Source organism: Delphinapterus leucas, chromosome 14 (assembly GCF_059928025.1).
Source record: "Delphinapterus leucas isolate spDelLeu-1000000601 "Yukka" chromosome 14, BTC_Dleu_Yukka2, whole genome shotgun sequence".
Classification (NCBI taxonomy): Eukaryota; Metazoa; Chordata; class Mammalia; order Artiodactyla; family Monodontidae; genus Delphinapterus; species Delphinapterus leucas.
Window position 1 is genome coordinate 42,356,730 of NC_143142.1, and position 21,493 is coordinate 42,378,222.

At 39.5% G+C, this 21,493-nt stretch overlaps 1 protein-coding gene across 4 annotated transcripts in view; it reads left to right on the forward strand.

Moving 5' to 3' along the window:
* Positions 1-18,218, forward strand: part of TAF4B (TATA-box binding protein associated factor 4b) — a 125,264-nt gene extending 107,046 nt beyond the window's left edge. For 3 of the 4 annotated variants that reach the window (XM_089895022.1, XM_022586875.3, XM_022586874.3), the window contains one exon: positions 4,927-7,969. In XM_089895022.1, coding sequence (XP_089751148.1) covers positions 4,927-5,094 — 168 coding nt within the window. In that variant the 3' untranslated portion in view covers positions 5,095-7,969. Of the gene's footprint in view, positions 1-4,926; positions 7,970-17,553 lie in introns of those variants that run through there. The other variant, XM_022586876.3, reaches the window with a different exon arrangement.
* Positions 18,219-21,493: the final 3,275 nt, after the last annotated feature.

Consider the following 21,493-nt stretch of genomic DNA (forward strand, 5'->3'; position numbering starts at 1 on the left):
GTTCTTATTTTTCCTTAAAGTTTGAGACTTGAGTCATCCCTTAAGAGCTGCCATGGTGACATGGGGTTAGAATAAATCAAGTAGAGAGTCTGAGAAATATAAAGGATCTTTGCCTTTTAGAGGTTAAAATGCCCAACTCTTGTTCCTGGTCGACTGTTAAGATTCAGGGACACGTTTGTGTTTTCTTGGTCTTATGATTCAGGGACTAGAATGGAAGGAATGAACATCAGCTCCTGCAGACAGTACTGATAAGTGTGGTTGGTCCTCCACTGTTTGATCTGAGGAGCTTGTGAAAACCTTCCTGTCCCAGGATACATCCCTCATCCATTTGCCATATGTCTGTAATGCCCATTAGTTTACTTTTTAGCTTTAAACATTCAAAGCTCAACTAAAATTTAAAAATTTCTCTAGGAGGGACAAGGTTAGTGTGGCAGGACAAATTATTTAAATTAGCCAGGACTTACGAGAATAGGGCATTTAAACTAGGGGATGGAAAAAAAGATCTGGAACTAGGATTATACTGTTTCCTGTTTATAAACCTTCAATGCCTCCCAACTGACAAATGACATTTATAGACTGTATACTGTATGCCAGGCATTGTTCTCATTTAATCCTCAGGCCAACCCTGTGAGATAATTACAGTTACTGTCCCTATTTTGCAGATTAGGAAACTGAGGCACAGAGAAGTTAAGTAATTTGTCTGAGTTTCCTTATGGAGGAGACAATGTGTACTCACCACCATTCAGTCCCCCTGTATATCTTATGCTGCCAGAACAGTTCCTTTGCCCATAGTAGGTGCCCAGTAACCCAGATAACTTTTGAATTGAATCAGTACATGGGCTAGCATGAACTAGTTAGTATAGCAGTAACATAATTTAAGGAAACATGGAAAAAGAAGTAGAGACGCTTTTAAAAGTTTTACCTCACAGCACCTGCTCTATTAAGTTGGGGGGAAATGTGAATAATTGGTTATTTTTAATTACTTAGTGTCATTCTTAAAATGGTGTCATTGCTCTGAAATTGGTAACTGACAGTGTTCAAGTTTTCCTTATTAGAGCAAAAGCGTTTCTCAGAAGTTTCATTATAAAAATATGAAACTTTGTTTAGTGATATAATTGAACAAATTGAGGGCTAACTTAATTGACCTGGCAGTGTTGAAGAATGTTTACATTTAGGTTCGGTTTCGCTTCCGAAAACATCTGTTGTACACTTAGTAAGTGAATTATTTCTTTCATCTTCACTGAATTCCATCTTCTATTTTACCCTCTATTCATCTAAGTGAAGAATTCAGATTAAGGAATACCTTCACGTAGAAAGTCGATTGGGAAAATCCTCTATTTCAGAAACAAATAGTACATTGTCCCAACAGGTTTTTTTTTTCTTCTTACAAATGGTCTCCTAACTACATTTGTGTTCTTTGGCACTGACAGTATAGTGTAACCAGAAATCAGCCCTAGGTGACTTTGGGCAAAGGACTTGGTGAGGAAGAAAATAAAAACTGATGGTGAAGGCAGGTTCGAATTTTTATGGCTCTGAGTTCCACCCGCTTTACCATGGATAACTGAGATGTAGCTGATTATTCTGGCCAGGTCAGTATGAAGCTGAAAAGTCAGATTGTGGATTTTTTCAAATCATAAGCATAGCAATAAAAATGCTATGTATTTGTATCTAAGTTCAACAAAGATTAACTTTCCAAGCCAGTCACTATTTGGGGGAAGAGAATGCTGTCACCTTCATGAAGTTGTGAATTATAAAAGACATTTCTGTGGGATTACTGAATGTCCCTTGGGGTTTGTTTCATTTATAACATTGCCTCAGGCCTTCTGCTGCATCCTGTTGGAATGACCTCCTTTTCAACCCTGTGCTGGCAGCTGTGATGTGGCTCTTTCCCTGGGATCCTTCAGGCTTGTCACATGACAGACATGAACTGTGACCCCTTTGTTCCTTACCCAGATGGTTCGTTCTCCATAATTTTTTTCTATTTAACAATTTTGCCTTATCTTCTTTCCTCTTTTCCCTCTTCATTTCCCTTTGTATTTCCTACCTACACAAGACTTTTTTGGTAGCAGTTTAATTTTTTTTTTGAAGTAGGACATCAATGCAGAAAAGTACACAAATCATGAGTAAGCTCACTGAATTTTCACAGCAGAGCACACCTATGCAGACAGTACTTAGGTCAAGAAAGAGAACATCACCAGAATCCCAGAAAACCTCTACTATCCCCTTCTGGTTACCACTCTTCTCCCTTAAGGGGAATCATTATCCTGACTTCTATAGCTTTGCCTGTTTTAAACATTATAGAAATGGAATCAAGCCATATGTATTCCTTTGCATCTGGATCCTTTCATTTAATATTTTGTGACATTTGTCCATGTTACTCAGTTTGTTACTGCTGTGTAGTATTCCATTTGTATGAATAGTCCACAGTTTATTCTGCTCTTAATGGGCGTTTGGATCGTTTCTAGCTTAGGGCCATTATGAATAGTAGTGCTAAACATTCTCATACATGTCTTTTTATCAAAAGACATGACATATTTCTGGATATTTACGTAGAAATTAAATTGCCAAGATATAGTATGTCCAACTAGTCATTTAATTTAAATATTCATGTAAAACACTAAACGAGTGATTTTTGGCAAACTTGGTAGGAAAGATCTATAAACATATATAGATTCAGCTTTAGCATAATATATCTAATTTTTGGCTAAGAAAAATGCCTCTAGTTAAATATACTGTAGTTTTAAATAGATAACTCCTATATACAGCAAAATTGCTGCTCAGTGCCTGGGACATTAACTTTCTTCCTAATTTGTCCTTTTATCCAGTGTTCCAAAGCTGAGTTGGTGGGCCCATTCTGTAAAAATCTTATGAGAATATTTTGATGATTATAATTTACAAGAGTTAAGATTATATCTGTGTTACACCACCTCTAAGTTAGTCTTTTTGTCCTTTTTTTTTAAACATGGACTTTCCAAAATTTGCTACATGGATGCTTTTGAATGAGTCTGACCTAATGAGTATAGAAGTGGGATTGTGATATCATATCCCTTCAAAAGTGAGTAGTATCTTTGAAGGACATTTTATTCTACTGTGAGGTAAAGTCGAATGTAAAAACTCCCAGTCATTCTGTGAACATGTATGGAATTAAGTTCACTTGTTTTGACCATAGGGTTTTGGAGACCTTAAAGGGGATTTCCTTACCCTCCATCAAACTAAAACAAAGCAAAAAGAAAAAACCAGAAATGTAGAGGGAGTAATTAAAATTTGAAGGTTATTAAAAGATAGTAATGGAACCAGAAGATTCGCTTCCTGTGTTAGATAGATATCTTTCCTTGTGTAAGTCTTTTGGGTAGGGAAAGGAGGGTTGCCAACTCAATTGAGATGTTTTTGAAACAAAGTATAGTTAAAAAAAAAAAAAAGAATAGAAGAATAAAGGATTCATTTTTGCCAAATTATTCTATATCTGAGTTTTCTGTATTTTTATTTCTTCTTCCAAATCTTTTTTTAAAATAGTGGTGTATAGACATATTGATACCTAGGAAACTTAATATCTTAATACAGAAGTATTGGGTTTCATTCAATTTTGAATGACATTTAGAACTCATGTTAGTTGTTATGTTTTAAACTGGTGTATTCAATTGAGAAAATATTGCTGATAATCTGTGTTGTTCTGTATACTTTGCTAAGCCATAGAAGGTATAGAAATGATAGTCTCTGTCCTCAGAAAGCTTACAATCTAGTGGGTATGTGCTGGTGGTGGTAGCGTATACAAATTACTATAATACGATGTAAGATAGTTACCACAGTAAGAATTCTTATGGGGAAGGGGAGGGTAAGTAGACCCATTTGAAATGGGTCTTAAAGGTTGAGTAGGTTGGCCTGGAATGGGCTTTTGCTGATCTCTGCAATGGGAAGTAAGGCTGAAGAGAAGCCAGGTAATGAGTTTCTACCTGATATGATGTATAATATAGAACAGGCTAAGAGCATTCACTTTATTATTTTTTTTAACATCTTTATTGGAGTATAATTGCTTTACAATGGTGTGTTAGTTTCTGCTGGATAACAGTGAATCAGCTATACATATACATACATCCCCATATCTCCTCCCTCTTGTGTCTCCCTCCCACCCTCCCTATCCCACCCCTCTTTGTGGACACAAAGCACCGAGCTGATCTCCCTGTGCTACGCGGCGAGCATTCACTTTAGATCAAACTAAAAGTTGAGTCCCAGCTCAGTGTTGCTGTGTGACCTTAAACAGGTTGCTTTAACCTGTCTAAGCTCAGTTTCCTCACTTGATAAATGAGGACAGCACCCATGTAACGTGCTGCAGTGTTGTATGAAAGAAAGATCATGTGTGGAAGGTGCTTAACGTAGCTCTGAAAGTATAATAAGTGCTCAAGTAGCTACTCTGGACAGAGAGGAGCCATTGAAGGTTTTTGAACCATGGAGTGGTGGGATCTGAACCATGTGAGGCTTTCACTTTTACTTTTATAATTGACAAACAAAAGACCGCACACATTTAAAGTGTGTAATCTGACAGGTTCTTACATATATACACACCTGTGAAATCATCGCCACAATCAGAATTATGACCACAGTCATCACTCCCGAAACTTTTGTCTAAGACCTTTAAAGAGGACAGTCTGCCCTGTGATGTGCAGCAAAGAACGGATTGAAGTGGAGAAGTCAGTTAAAAGGCTGTGGCCATGGTCCAGGTGAGAGAGAGTGACTGAGGCCATGAACTAGGTGTGCTGGCCATGGGCCTCCCCCAAGAGCCTGGGCTGCTGGAGGACAAGCTGCATCATGCTATTACCTCCAGCACCTACCCCAGGGGCCAGAGGCTAGCAGGCTCTTGCTGAATTGACAGGTTCTCTCTTTATGAAAGATTGCTTATTTTAAACTTGCTTCTCCCTTTACTTTGTATAGGGTTTAAAAGACAACCTTTTTGCTTCTGGGACATCCAGCCTGACAGCCACCAAACAGTTGCTTCGTCCAAGAATCACAAGAATCTGCCTCAGGGACCTGATCTTCTGTATGGAGCAGGAGAGGGAGATGAAGTATTCCCGAGCTCTGTACCTGGCCCTTCTGAAGTGACCATGGCCCTCTCCATCCAGATCCTTGCTACTTACTGCCAAAGAAGATATAAAGAGCGGTGTCACATGGTCCTGAGATTTCAGTTTCTGGAAAATAATCACCGATAGGGAAGACCATTGTTTACAGTTATATACTTTTATTAACTTTTATGTATTCCATTAGGTTCTTAATGACTAGGAATCAGCTTCTAAAAATAGGTTGTGAAGTACGGTTTATTTACACAGAAGTAGGCATATGCCTACCTACGTGTTTAATTTCAGCAAGGCTCTGTTTGTTACTCCCTGCTTCATTTGCCAAACTATTAATAGGTAAGGCGTCTTTCCCTAGTACAGCCTGCATTGAGATGCAGGGGGAAGAAAAGAAGGGTCACCACTTACCAGGAAACTATGTATTTCATCCTACATGGAACCTGACTCAAAGCATTAGGTTTTCTGGACTGGAATCAGAAGTTGCTTAGCAAGTTATGACAGCTGCCTTCTGTGGTTGAAGGTGACAAGCCACAGGGTAAGGCCAGTGGTGGCTTTTGTCGTCTGAGTCCCATTGTTGTTAAAACATTGACAAATGGGGATAGTTTGTGCCTGAAGTTGCTGTTCCCTGGTTCACCTCACCACCAGCGATGGAGGGAAAATGAAAACGGAATCATAAAACAGGAAATATGCTGTATACACCTAAGAGGGGTCAGTGGACGAATTGGAACTCCGAACCAACCAGTACATGTTTTGTTGACAGGAAAAAAATCACAGCCCAACCAAAAAGGAAAATGTATCAAACATTTTCAAATTACAGTATTTCAAAAGGAAGAAGTTATTCTTTGTTTTGTGTACTGCTTTAAATCTCAAGAAGGATAGTTTTATAAACTCTTTTAGTTACCCTAAGTTTTAAGCATCTTGTTGCATTAAAAAAAATCGTAATTGATGATTAGAAATTTTTAACAATGGGATTCCATTTTGGATTCTGTACTCAAAAGGTAAGGTCAGCATCTTACTCTTGGAAATCTTGGCTCTACATATATTATGAGAAGCATGTTATATATACTCGTCTGAGGAAGCTGACATTTTGCAACGCAAACCCTCTTTTTTTTTTTTTTTAATTCCACTTTTGTGGTATGTAGCTGGTGAAAAATAATAGCTGTAGTTAGAATCACATACAGAAAGAATGCGTAAATCCTCCAAAGAAGGCTAAAGAAAAGAAAAAAAGGGAAAGCTGTGCTTCTTAGAAAAAGAATTCAGGGGAATAAAACCTCAAGTATGTTATTCTTCATCCTGTTCTTCCCATCGGGACTGTTATGGCCATATTCTATACTGTAGTAAGTTTCAAATTGGCCACATTTTCTGTTTCAGCGAGTTATTATGTAAAAATGCTATAAATTATGTGTATGTTAAAAGAGTCCTTTAAGAAGAGATCTATACCTAAAGTTGTTTTTGTATATTTAAATGCTTAGCTTTATTTTTTGGTAAAGTGCAGCACACTCCCATATTTGTGTGTAATCTTATTGATCAGATGTTTAAAATTATTTCAAATACTTCATTAAAATAATTATTTTATTATAAGAATAACTTTGCTCAGTCACTGACTTTGGAAATATCTCTGGAAGTTGGCCCCTGAAGCTGGGGGCAGGGCAGTAGATCTTTCTTGGCTGGGATTGTTACCTTGGAGTGTGAGCATTTGGGTTCCAGAAGCTCACTTCACATCCAAGTTCCTGTATCACTTTCTTTGAAATAGTTGTAAACTTGCATGGTATTTGACTCACAGTGAAAGCTACACATATTCATTACAAAAGCTTCTCTTGCCCATCAGGGTTTTCTTACAAAGGTATTCTTTTTCAAAATTTATCCTTAATATACATTTTAAAACTTTGTGTCCTAAAGTATATCTTACACACAAAAGAACAAACAGTGGACCCAAGGTATTCTTCCACTCAGTTTGCAAAATGATGGCCTTGGGGCCGATTTGATCTCTAAATGTGTTCTCTGTAACTCACATGGTGCTGCCAATATTTTAATTCACAAAAATCTATACTTCCACTTCTTTTGAAAAATTAGAAGATCTGGAGTCACTAGGTGTACCGTTTGTGTGACAGTCTGCTGGAGCCGACCAGTGGCTGTCCACTTCAGATGTGGGAGCGTAAGTTCACCTTCCCTTGCCTGATCCCTTTAAGCACTGAAGTGTGAGAGTCTGCCTTCAATGTTGATCTTAAGTGATGAACACTAAAAGGGGAAAGTGCCAGAAATTCTCCATCTATTTACTGTTTTTTAAGCAATTTTATTGAGGCATGTTTTACATATAAAATTCACCATTTTATCCATTTAATTTTAATATGACCGATGGACCTTTTAAATTGTTTCCTCCTGAATATCTGTAAGATTCTTCTCCTCTTAAAAGAAGCGAAGTTTAACATTCTTGTAAAGCCTATATTTCTTTTTCTTTTTTTTTTATTGAATGAAAGATTCTTTAAATTCTCTAGCGCTTTAGTGCTTTACAATTTTCAAAAGTTTCACACACATGATTTCATATAATCCCATACTAACCCTTTTTTCCCTACTCCTGTAATGCCCCTCCCTCCTTCCCTCTCCCCACTGGTAACCACTAGTTTGTTCTCTATATCTGTGAGTCTGCTTCTTTTTTGTTTTATTCACTAGTTTGTTGTATTTTTTAAATTCCACATATAAGTAATATAATACAGTATTTGTCTGACTTATTTCACTTAGCGCAATGCCCTCCAAGTCCATCCATGTTACTGCAAATGGCAAAATTTCATTCTTTTTTATGGCTGAGTGGTATTCCGTTGTGTGTGTGTGTGTGTGTGTGTGTGTGTGTGTGTGTGTGTATACCACATCTTCTTTATCCATTCATTTGTTGATGGAAATTTAGGTTGCTTCCATACTTGACAATTGTAAATAATGCTGCTATGAACGTTGGGGTGCATGTATCTTTTAAAATTTGTGTTTTTGGTTTTTTTTGGATATATACCCAGGAGTGGAATTGCTGGGTCATATGGTAGTTCTATTTATAGTGTTTGGAGAAGCCTCTATACTTCTTTCCACAGTGGCTGCACCAATTTATTGGGTTGGCCAAAGAGTACCTTCGGTTTCTAAGTAAAAATAAAAGACACATTTTTCATTTTCACCAAGAACTTTATTGAACAACATATTCACCCTTTTGTTCCACTACCTTCTGCCATTTTTCAGGCAAGTTCAAAATTCCATCTTCCCCAAACCTTTTATCTTTTTGAGCAAAGAACTGTTCCAGGTGCTTTTTACAGTCTTCCAGGGAATTAAATTTTTTTCCATTAAGAGAATTCTGTAACGACCTAAATAAATGGAAATCCGAAGGTGCAACGTCTGGTGAATACGGCGGATGAATCAGAACTTCCCAGACAAGCTGTAACACTTCTTGTCTGGTCATCAGAGAAACGCGGTCTTGCGTTATCCTGATGGAAGATGATGCATTTTCTTTTGACTAATTCTGGATGCTTTTCATCAAATGCTGCTTTCAGTTGGTCTAATTGGGAGCAGTACTTGTCGGAATTAATCGTTTGGTTTTCCGGAAGGAGCTCATAATAGAGGACTCCCTTCCAATTCCACCATATACACGACATCACCTTCTTTGGATGAAGACCGGCCTTTGGTGTGTTTGGTGGTTCATTTCGCTTGCCCCTCGATCTCTTCCGTTCCACATTATTGTACAGTATCCACTTTTCATCACCTGTCGCAATTTGTTTAAAAACGGAACGTCTTCATTACGTTTAAGTAGAGAATTGCATGCAGAAATACGGTTGAGGTTTTTTTTGCTTAACTTACATAGAACCCAAACATCAAAGCGATTAACATAACCAAGCTGGTGCAAATGATTTTCAATGCTTGATTTGGATATTTTGAGTCTGTCGACTATCTCCCGCGTGGTGTATTGTTGATTGTTCTCAGTTAATGTCTCGATTTGATCGCTGTCAACTGGTCTGCCCAACCGTGGAGCATCATCCAGCGAGAAATCTCCAGCACAAAACTTCGCAAACCACTTTTGACATGTTTGATCAGTCACAGCACCTTCTCCATATACTGCACAAATCATTTTTTTGCATTTCGGTTGCATTTTTACCTTTCTTGAAATAATAAAGCATAATATGCCGAAAATGGTGCTTTTTTTCTTCCATCTTCAATATTAAAATGCCTACACAAAAATTCGCTAATTTTGATGTCATTTTTTAAATGCATGCTGATATGACAGCTGTCACATACAGTCTAACAAAATTGTTTTGAATGAAGTTAAAGACAACTAAGTGCTACTAGAGCCATCTTATGCAAAGCCAAATGAACCTTTTGGCCAACCCAATACATTCCCACCAACAGTGTACGAGGGGTCCCTTTTCTCCACATCCTTGCCAACATTTGTTACCTGTGGGTTTTTTGTTTTTGTTTTTTGGATGATGGCCATTCTGACAGGTGTACAGTGATATCTCATTGTGGTTTTGATTTGCATTTCCGTGATAACTAGTGATGTTGAGCATCTTTTCATATGCCTGTTGGCCATCTGCATTTCCTCTTTAGAAAAATGTCTCTTCAGTTCTTCTGCCCATTTTTTTAATCAGGTTTTTTTTTTTGATGTTGAGTTGTATGAGTTGTTTATATATGTTGGATATTAACCCCTTACTGGCCATATCATTTGCAAGTATCTTCTCCTATTCAATAGGTTGTCTTTTCATTTTGTCAGTGGTTTCCTTTGCTGTGTAAAAGGTTTTAAGTTTAATTAGGTCCTATTTGTTTATTTTTACTTTTGTTTCCTTTGCTTTAGGAAACATCCAAAAAATATTGCTGCGATTTATGTCAAAGGGTGTTCTGCCTCTGTTTTCATCTAGGAGTTTCTTCTATGTATTCAGCCTTACATTTAGGTCTTTAATCCATTTTGAATTTATTTTTGTATATGGTGCTAGAGAATTTCTAATTTCATTCTTTTACAAGTAACTCTCCAGTTTTCCCAGCACCATTTATTGAAGAGACTATCTTTTCTCCATTGTATATTCTTGCTTCCTTTTTCATGAATTAATTAACCATAGCATTGGGTTTATTTCTGGGATTTCTATCCTGTTCCATTGATCTAAGTGTCCGTTTTTGTGCCAGTACCATACTGTTTTAAGTACTGCAGGTTTGTAGTATAGTCTGAAGTCAGGGAGCATGATTCCTCCAGCTCTGTTATTCTTTCTCAAGATTGTTTTGGCTACTTGGGGTTTTTTGTGTTTCCGTACAAATTTTAAAATTACCTGCTCTAGTTCTGTGAAAAATGCCATTGGTATTTTGATAGGGATTGCATTGAATCTGCAGATTCAATGCCTTGGGTAGTATGGTCATTTTAACAATATTAATTCTTCCAATCCAAGAACATGGTATATCTTTCCATCTGTTGGTGTTGTCTTCAGTTTCTTTCATCAGTGTCTTAAAGATTTCCGAGTACAGGTCTTTTACCTCCTCAGATAGGTTTATTCCTAGGTATTTTATTCTTTTTGATGCAGTGGTAAATGGGATTGTTTCCTTAATTTCTGTTTCTGATAGTTCATTGTTAGTGTATAGAAATGCAACAGATTTCTGTATATTAATTGTGTATCCTGCAACTTTATTGAATTCATTGATGAGCTCTAATTTTCCGGTAGCATCTTTAGGATTTTCATGTCATCTGAGAAAAGTGATACTTTTACTTCTTCCTTTCCAGTTTGGATTCCTTTTATTTCTTTTTCTATTCTGATTCTGTGGCTAGGACTTCCAAAATTTTGTTGAATACGAGTTAAAGCCTATATTTCTTGAAATCTGATTTGAGGTAAATTTTGTCTTATTAAAATTTTGGCAAAAGTTTATTTAGAATTAAAACCATTTATACTAGTTATGTCATAGTTGCAGCAAAAAAAACACAAGCAATATTAGGACATATTCTTCAGAAAAATAAGAAAGCAAGATCTCAGGGGGATTAAGTTGGACTTTATACCTAGTTGTACAATGAACCAACTAAATGTTTATGACACTTTAACCTCAGCAAGACTCAGTGATTCTACAGGAAATAAAAGTATAATATATCCTATGTTTATATATGACCTAGTAGCCAGTTTTTACCTTGTTGTTTTTAGCGTTATTATCTTTTCATATACTTTCATATGCCTTGCTGCCCTGAAACAACTTTTTTTTTTTTTAACATTTAGGCACAGTTTACATCTGATATCAACTTCTTTTTCTCTGACTTTTTAACAACCTCTTGGTATTTTCACATGCATTTTAGCTGTATGGCATTGGTGCAATTACGTTTTCACCGAAGTTATTCCATCAGTTAGAAATTGTTCCAAGTAGAATATATTTGCCGTAATTTTCTTTGGGAAACTTTGAGAGACTGCTGTGCATGCAAGAAACCTAAAGTGTTGGGCACTGTGTACTTGGACACTGACTGGTTGGGTGAGAGGAACAGATAATGTTAACAGTTATATGTTTAGAATTTGTGTAGACTTTGCACATTGAATATTTGTGGGAAGAAAATACTTCCAAGGAACTCACTTGAAGACTTTTGACTTTGTTGGTAAAACATGATGAGAGCAATTTTAATGGCAGCTCTTCTCCTTTCAAATAATAAGGTCAGTTTGATATCTTTCTAAGTTCTCTTATAGGCGGTACTGAGGCAATGTCGCCCTGGCTGACATTGTCAACATCTCAGTCTTGCCTCTTACCAGTTGTGTGACCTTGGGTAAACTATTTAATCTCTCTGCCTTTGTTTCCTCATCGGCAAATAAGAGTACCTACCGGTGAGGTAGTTGTGAGAATTTAATGAATTCTTAGAACAGTGTGTCGCATGTAGTAAACACTGTATTTGTTAGTAACGGTGGTTGTCACGGCTGTGTCAATTCTGAAAGGCATAGTTCTACCTCCCACCCACCTCCAGTACTAGATTGTATTGATAAAAGTCACTAGTTGAATGCCTGAACCTAGTATCTTATTTTAAATAGAATAATCTAAGCTCATGCAAAAGTCTAATGTATTGCATTGAGGATTGGAGGATGGGAGGCTAGAAGGAGAAAAGTATGATACTATAGTGGAGCCATTAAGCAGAGTAATTCTTATGTCCCTGGCTTTGCCTATTAAGTTTCTTGTAGGGTTGGAAGCAGTAATGAAGCCGTGCCGTTATTTTAAAATTTTTAATTGAAACTATTATAGATATTGTGAACAATCAAATCACATAACAGGGCATACCAAAGTAATTCTACTCACAGACCTCCTGAGGTCCTGTGCTTCCCTCCCTAGATTCACCCACTTTTACCAGCTTCATATATCTCTTAACAGACATAGTTTGTATACATATAAGCACATAGTTGTAGGTTCCCCCTTTATTTGCATACGGGAGCATACTGATCTATCCCTTGCCATTCTCACGGTTTCATTATTCTTAATTCAATTTATACTGTGTCCCAGGCCAGGGGTCCTAGTAGAATCTTCCTGTAAATCTTTGGGAAAACAACACTGAATTTTTCCTTGAGGGATTTAGTCTCAGATTTTCTTACTGTTTTGTAAATTTTCTTATTTCACTAGAAGAATTCAGTCATACCTGAGTGTGTGTCAACAACGTTCCTCTACCAAACAGGCATCATGAAAAGCAACAAGGGGAGTAGAGGTTTCCTCTGGGAGGAAGTGGAGAGAGGGAAAGAGGAAAAATCATTTAAAGGAAGAACTGAGTATTCTAGTTGTAATTATAAAGTTTCACTGACAGAACCCTCCCACCGTGAACACTAGCATTGGAAGCCAACCTGAATTGAGGATCACTCCAACCTCTTTTTTGTAAGATTGATATTCTTCATTTAAATGTAATAAGTAGATCATAATAGGGATGATCTAAATTTGGGGTTCCTGAGAATGATCCATGAAGGAATGCCTGATATCAAAATATTCATTTGGCAAATTTGTAAAAATTTTCTGCACTATGGGGAACAAAGATGCATAAGACACAGTCCATGGCCTGGAGGGGTTTTCTAGTCAGAGAGATGGACTCTAGACACATAAACACAAAGTAGCATATACTCCTCCTAAAGAGAGGTATAAATAGCAGTTTCTTGTAGGTGCCTTTAGAAAAAAAGATGTCGCTTCCAAATGGAACAATCGTATTCAATTTCTCACAGAAGAGATAGAATTTGACCTGTGCAATGAAAGGAATGGATAAGATTTTTTCAAGTCGTATGTTTTAAGGCCTTCTAAGGCAAAAGGTTGGGAAGCAAAAAAAAAAAAAAAGGATAGAGTACTTTTAGGGAAGTAAATATCTAGATCTAGTTTGGCTGATTATGAAAGTCATGTAAGGGAGAAATGGAAAATAATTTTGGAAATTAAGATAGCGACAACTAATATTTACAGTGTCCAAAATTCATAGATACAAAAGAATATAAGTTCCCTACCTTTGTCTTCTAGATAAGTTATTTATAATTTTTATTTCAAAGTGATTATAGAGAAAGAGAGTGGTAAGAGTTCCCTGAAACCAACCCCCTACCCACCCAAAAGATTTTCCCTTGATTATAACAATGATATATTCACACTGTATAAAATTTGGAAAATAAAAGACTATAAGGAAAATGAAAAATATAATAATATTCGGTGCATTTCTTTCTATCCTTTTTTTTTCTGTGCTAAATCTGTAGATAGATGTTTTAGATCATGAAGTTGATCCAGCTTTGTATCCTTACCTACACACCATTGGAGACACTAGGGAAAATGAGAAGAAACACAGCTAGGAGAATAAAACATCACTTTTTTGAGTTCTGTCTTTTCAAAGTGATGTTGAGGCCATGTTTCTGGTGCCCTCATATAGCATGTGGATTTGTTTAAAACAATTTCAGTCTGCTGCACTTCGGGGTGAAATGAGAGTACCTTTTATGTCTCATCATTACTTGCATTGGGCCTCTACATGAGAAGGTAATGTGGAGGAAGAATTGCCATAATTCTCTGTAAACTATTGAGCAGATTCAAAGCTAGTGTAGGAATGTTATCCATGAGGTTTAGGCTATAGGACTGATAACCTTCCTATTTGTAATCTTAATGGAGGCTCTGCCTGAAGATGAGGGGAAGGTAAGGATTTGCTGGTTGGCTTCTTGATGAAATCTCATGCCTTCGGTTTTCATGTCCCTAAAAAGAAGTGTGAAGTTGTGCCAGCTGGTCGTCAAGAAACCTTTAAACTTTCAGATGGTATGAGTATCTCACTGGGAGTTTTAATTGCTATCAGAGTAGACAGTGGTTGCCTCTGCGGCTGAGGAGACCAATTGAATAAATGGTGCATCATGCCTTTTCCGTGTCTTCTGCCATTATCAAAAAGTGTAAGTTGTGCATGGTGCTGGGCCAGACCCCAATCAAAGAACAATCCAAGCATCCTTCTTGAGGTATATCGAGCTAGATGAATTTCCCATGGCTTCCAAAGCAAATTGCCGCGACTGGGCTGCTTAAAGCGCAGTTAAATTCTCTCACGGTTCTGGAGGCCAGAAGTCTGAAATCAAGGTGTCAGCAGGGCCAAGCTGCTTCCAGAGGCTCTGGGGAGAACCTTCTTTGCCTTTCCAGCTTCTGGTAGCTTTTAATGGCCTTGACTGTGACAGCAGAACTCCGGTGTCTGCTTCCATCTTCACATGGTCTTCTCTGTGTCTTCTGTGTCCTCTCCTCTTCTTATAAGAACACCAGGCATTGAATTCAGAGCCCACTCTAATCCAGTATGATCTCATCTGGACCCTCAACTAACATCTACAAAGACCCTATTTCCAAATAGGGTCCCATTCTGAGGTTCCAGGTGAACGTGTATTAGGTAGGGGGACACTGTCCACCCCACTATAGGAGCATACTGTATATGATTATATATTCCTGATACTTTATTTTTTACCTCTGACTTCAAAAGTAGTGAAAAACTTAATGGTTGTTAAAATGTAAAGGGGTTGATTTTATGTCTCCCTAAATGGGTATCTTAGAATCTTGTGGTCTGTCAAGATACCTGTCCTCCACTTCTCCCCGCTTCTCTCTTTCAGCTCAGAAGTTCCTAGTAGGTGGCTCTGTTCTGAGAAATGTGTCTTTGATGTGGTTTAGACTGTGCCATCCTGGTGTTTACAGAAGTATATTCAAGTGACTCTGTCTTCAGAAGCCTTTTGAGATTCTGAATGCTATGTACATGTTGACTGTTCTTAAGGAAATTCTCCACACTATGAGCAAATCATAAGTTTATTTCTAACAAGGGTCAAGTATTAGAATTTTTTTAATAGAAGTGGACCCAGGTCCTCTCTGCAAGAACGTCAAGAGAGTACAGGCGTACCTCATTTAATTGTGCTTTGCTTTACAAATTGAAGGTTTGTGACAACCCTGTGTCGAACAAGTCTATTGGCACCATTTTTCCAGCAGCATTTCCTCACTTCATGTCTGTGTGTCACAGTTTGTTCAGTATCTCGCAATATTTCAAACCCTCCACCAGCAAAAAGATTATGACTCGCTGAAGGCTCAGATGATAGTTAGCATATTTTAGCAATTAAGTATGTTTAAATAAAGGTATGTACATTGTTTTTTTGTTTGTTTGTTTTGTTTTTTTTGCGGTACACGGGCCTCTCACTGTTGTGGCCCCTCCCGTTGTGGAGCACAGGCTCCGGACGCGCAGGCCCAGCGACCATGGCTCACGGGCCCCACTGGTCCACAGCACGTGGGATCCTCCCTGACCGGGGCACGAACCCGCGTCCCCTGCATCGGCAGGCGGACTCCCAACCACTGTGCCACCAGGGAGGCCCCTACATTGTTTTTTTAGACATAATGCTATTGTATACCTAATAGACTACAGTATAGTGTAAACATAAGTTTTACATGGACTGGGAAACCAAACAATTTGTGTGACTTACTTTATTGTGATATTTGCTTTATTGCAGTGGTCTGGAACCAAACCCACAATATCTCCAGGGTATGCCTGTCTAGTCCTTAAATGAGAATGTGCCAATATATGGAAAATGTCAGTAACTGTTCCTTTCACAATCTGCTTCCCAAGTGCCAACTGTGGACCCAGTCCCATTAAATCAATCAAGTCAGTTGATTTGACACTGGCAGTCTCACTTTTGAGGTGGGAATCTGTATTATTGGAAAAGGAAAGGAAGAAGCAAAGCCCAGAATTACTGGGGAGAGATGCATCACTGAGGAGACTTAGAAATTGGAGAAACATCAAGAATAGTTTTATTGATTTCATCACAGATGCCACCATCAGGCATTAGCCTCTGGACCTGGGAGTTGATAGCAAGTTGTAAATCTAGAGTGCCTAACAGGCAGTTCAGGTTTTTATCAGATTTCTTTTGCGATAGAATATTGAAAAGATCCTAACTAACTTTTTAAAGAATGTGTATTTTCCCTACTGCAGCTTTCAAAGGCCATCCTCTGTCTACTTCTTATGGATTTACTGAATAACTAGGCAAACAGTTGGCAGGGGTTTGGGGAAAAGGCCCTTAGATGACGTCTGCATATATTCTAAGCAGAATCCCACAGAAAAGTCTATCGAGTGCAGTCTGTAAAGGTCAAAAAACAGCAGGCTGTGCCTAAAATGCTAACATAGGCTCAATCATCTACCAGATTCTCAAACTTGTTTTCATGACATAGTCTGTAGTTATCTCAAGGGAGGACTCAGATCTCAGGTTCCCCAGATTAAGTTTTAATCCATCTGTTTGATAGATGCAGAGGCAGATGCAGAGGCAGGCATGGGGATAAGGAGAGAAAGACATCAAATCAAGCAAAATGATAGGACGTTGCATCTTCTCTCTGGTTACATCTGTTTCAGTGTTACTGAGAGATGTCAATTGCTGAGATGCAGGCTAGGTCACAAAGATGAGTGTCAGCAGAACAAGAGGTGATGTGGTCTAGTCTACCACAATTGAGTACAAATCCACTTAGAATCAAGCCACTTACTTGCAGCCCAAGGTTCTCGATACTTCTAAGGCTATCGGAAGGTTAGCTAGTCCAACATTCCACTAATAAAGGAATTCCCTTCAGCATCCCTGAGGCCTAGGTCCTCTACTTGAATAGCTTCATTGATGGGGACCTTACTATCTTATCATGGAATTCATATTTGAACTATTATTTCTTTGTTTGGTCTTGGTTTGATTTGAAATCTGCCTTCCTATAATTTAACATTTGGGGCCTACATTTGTTCTCCGAAGTTACATAATAACACAGGTTTGTTGAGCACTGACTGTAACGGAGACTGGACCAAACTAAGCATTCTACTGGTGCTGTCTAAATCATCACTCTCACAGTCAGAAAGTGGCTGGCTGTGCACTAAACCCGTTTCCTCCTGGGCACGCGGCTAGACCATGTTTCTGAGTCTCCCTGTTGAAAGTGGCCTTGTGCCTGAGGTCTGGCCAATGACATGTAGGCAGAAGTGATGTGTGACATGTCAGAGCTGGCTCATGACAGCCTGCCATGTATGACTTGCGTGCTCTTTCCCTTTCCACAGAGGCCCTGAAAGACTCGTGAAGATGGCCGAGCCACCAGATGGAAGGAGCTGTGGTCACTGAATCATGGCTTGGAGCAAAACTGCCTGCTAATCAAGGACACCCATTTTGGACTATGCACAAGTGAGAAATAAACATCTAATGTGTAAATCACTAATATGACGTAACTACCGTAGTAGTTAATTGCTAATAACTATATATGTAATATAACTATGCTGTACATATTATGATGTGTAATATAACTATAGCAGCTAAATCAACTAACCCAGATAGCTACTGCTACTATTATTTCTATCTTACAGATAAACACACCGGTGCCTTAAGAGATTAGACAATTTAGTGGAAGTCACAGAGAAAGTCGTAGAGTTGGAGGTCTAACTCCAGAGCCTACACTCTTGATCCTTACACTGAGCTGGGGGGTTGTTGTGTCTTGTTTTGTTTTTGTTTGTTTTTTAATGCTTCAGAGCTCATCTCTGTCCCATGTGACAGCACTTTAAATATCTAGGGATAGCTACCGGTGTCCTTTCCTACACTTGGTATTCCCTTCTGTCAGCTGAAGCGTCCTAGTCCTTTCCATTCTCCCCACATAGATTCCAGATGTCTCAGAATTTTCATTGTTCTCTTGGTCACATTCTACTCTGCTAAAGGCCACATTAAAACTTGGTTTCCTATGCTAAATGCAACACAACAGAAGGGGCTGGGGGCATCGGAGGAGAGCGGGCCCATTCGTACGCTGGAAGTCAGATGGTGGTCGTGTGAACTTGTGGCTGACTAATCACCCCAGGGCTTTTTCACCCTTGCTACTCAGAGAGTAGCCAGTGGACCAGCAACATCATCTTCACCTAGGAACTTGTTAGAAAGGCAGGAGCTGAAGCCCGCACTCCAGACCTACTGAATCAGAACCTGCATTTTAGCAAGATCCCCAGGTGACTCCTGTGCTCCCTGCAGTTTGAGAAGCACTTGTCTCTCAATTGCCTCTATCAGCTTAAAGAGAAAACATTGCTATGTTCTGCTTTCTTCATTTTGTTAGTTTTGGCCTGTTATGATCATTTAAATTTGATTCTGTCACTCAGTGAGCACATTTGAGTTCAAGTGACTCAGTCAACTCTGCAACCCATTATCCTGCTCAGCCTTGCATCACCCACACGTTTCGTCAGCATGCCTTCTGTGTTCATTCAGTTTGCGCATGAATGTGTTGAACAAGACAGGGCTGCTAGGACATAATGAAGCACGTTTCTGTCTCCACCATCAGCCTGTTAATCAGCACTGACCCTGCTCTGGCCGCCCGGGGTCGCATCTGACTGACAGTGCCGCTGCAGGGCCCCCAGAGTCTTCACGAGCAGCTCCGGCGGACTCGCTCCCTCGTATGCACCACCCAGCGCGTGCTGGACCAGCCTGGCAGGCACCTCAAAGAACATGATGATGGTTTGGAAGGTCTTCACCTGCTAGCAGATTCCTAACCCCCAGCACTTCAGAATGTGGCTGTATTTAGAGATAGGGTCTTGGAAGAGGTAGTTACAATGAGCTCATCCGGGTGGCCCTAATCCAATGTGACTGGTGTCCTTATAAGAAGGGAAGATTGGGACACAGGCACAGGTACAGAGGGAAGATCATGTGAGGACGCAGCAGGTAGGCAGTCACCTGCAAGCCAAGGAGAGAGGCCTCAGAAGACCCCAGCCCTGCCAACACCTTGATCTCTGGGCTCCAGAATCATGAGAAAATATTCTGTCGTCTAAGCCCCCCAGTTTGTGGTTCTTTGTTACGGCAGCCTTGAGCAATCTACCATCCCGTCCCCTCCCCTCTTCTGCCACTGCGTTTTGGTAGAATAGATCATCTGGCTCTGGTAAGATGATCTGAGGTGGTACCTTTCTGTGTGTGTGAGAAACGTGGGCATAAAGGATGCTACCTTTAAAATGCCTCAGGGCTGTTTGCTCCAGTAACGTCCTGGGTGAAGTAAAGGATTGACTCAAAGGGCAAAATCACTTCTAGGGTTACAAGGTACAGAGGAATGTTCAAGGTGTCTGCATTCATGGGCTTTAATCAAAGCTTACTGGGAATCCCAGAATACAACACCCCTGAGGTGAAGCTTCTGGGAGAATGAAAAAGTCATCACCATACAGCACAAACTCCAGCAGCCCTGTCATCTTGTCCCCTCGACGTCAGAATCCCTTTCTCTTGACTCTGGTGCTTCTGACATTAGTGCCTCAGCTGCTCAATCCCTGCTTCTCCTGCTAACTTTTCTGCTACTGCTTTTGTTCTCTGTTGAGTGCTTTCTCCCTGCACATTTTTACATCTGGGCACAAATCTCTGTGTGTCACATTCAAACCTCCCAAGAGAGAAGAAGTGCTTAGATGGATTAACTGTTCTTCCTTTTGGATATTCATACATTTTGGATAATGATTTTGTGCTAAACTATCTCACAGGTGACTGACTGGCTGGCCTATAGATAGTTGCTCTGGGGTCAGGGGCTAGTCCCTGGGTATAATGTCACAGGTGTAAAGCAAGACAAGATCCCATGTGAGGAAGCGCCCTTGGCAGTGTTGTTTACTGGAAGACTTTAGCATAGCGGGCACACCCTTGCTACTCAAAGTGTGGTCCATGGACCAGCAGCATGGGCATCACCAGGAGCTTGGTAGATGAGGAACCTTGACTCCACCCCAGCGCTGCTCAACCAGAATTTGCATTTTAACAAGACCCAGGGGATTTGTATGTGTGTTATAAGTTTGAGAACTGCTCTACCAAGCCCTGCCCCCACTGATTTTTGGTAAATTTGAACTTTTCTGAATATTAGCCTTGCTTAAAACTGCATACCCGTGTGGGTCAGATCAGATCCTAGGAGTTTTAAAGCTGTGCTGAGCCTTAGCCATGCAGTCAGATTTCAGGACGAGTTGAAGACCAGAGAGATTAGTTTTGCCTAAGAGCACAGCACTAGAATGCATTTAATTATGCACAATTGTGTGGGAACACTGGTAACATTAAAAAAAATTATTTTCTTATGAAACCCAGCAATACTGAGTCAGTTTCTGAGCCAGATAAACGTAAGAACTGGGCCTAAACTTGTTAAAGCAATGGACGAATTAGCTGGCTGCATACATGAACTGCATTCAGAGGGGTTAGTGCCGTGGAGGGTTGAAGAGAAGTTGGAAGGATTGTCTGCCAAAGAGAAACACCACCGTGCTTCCAGTTACAGGGGCCAACACTTGGCTTGGAGAATTACTCCATCTGGTCTTACCCTCTTAGGAGAGATTATTAAAGTCTATCCCATTTCTAAGCAAATTCTCCCACATCTTTTATATTTTAAATTTCCATTTTGATTCTCATCAGAATGCCTTTGGCCCACACACATTTTTCATCTAAACAAACACCATGGTAATAAAAGCACTTGCAGTAGTGGCACTGGTAGAAATAATAATTAGTACAGCATTTTAGATCTGTATGAATGAGCTATGTATGTCACACGGATATCTAAAAAAATGTGCCATTGCAAATCTTGAAGGTTTTCCCTGATGAATTTTCCATTTGATCCATAAATTGATCTTATAGTTTAAAATACTCTTCTTAGGTTTTGTAGTGGTCACTGCTCATTCAATATTTAGCTACAGAATATCCCCTTTGCAGAGCTTTTGAGGGGGTGGAATTATATACATGAACACTCAAAGGAATGTTAGAGAGCCTGGAACTGGCATCTCGTTTTACAGGTGAGGAGAATAATGTCCATAAATGGTCAGTGGCAAAGCAGAAACGGGCGCCCAGGGGGACAGAGGTTTGAATCATCCAACAGATCGGTAGGGTGTCCCATGTGGCTGTGAGCTTGGTCTTGGGAGCCTGTGAGCCTGATATTTGGGCATTTGCTTGGGCCGCCTGGCAAAATACTTACCCCTGCTCCCCAGCGACAGGTCTTAGCTGTGGTTCTTGCTTCCAGGTATATAGGTGTCTTGGTTG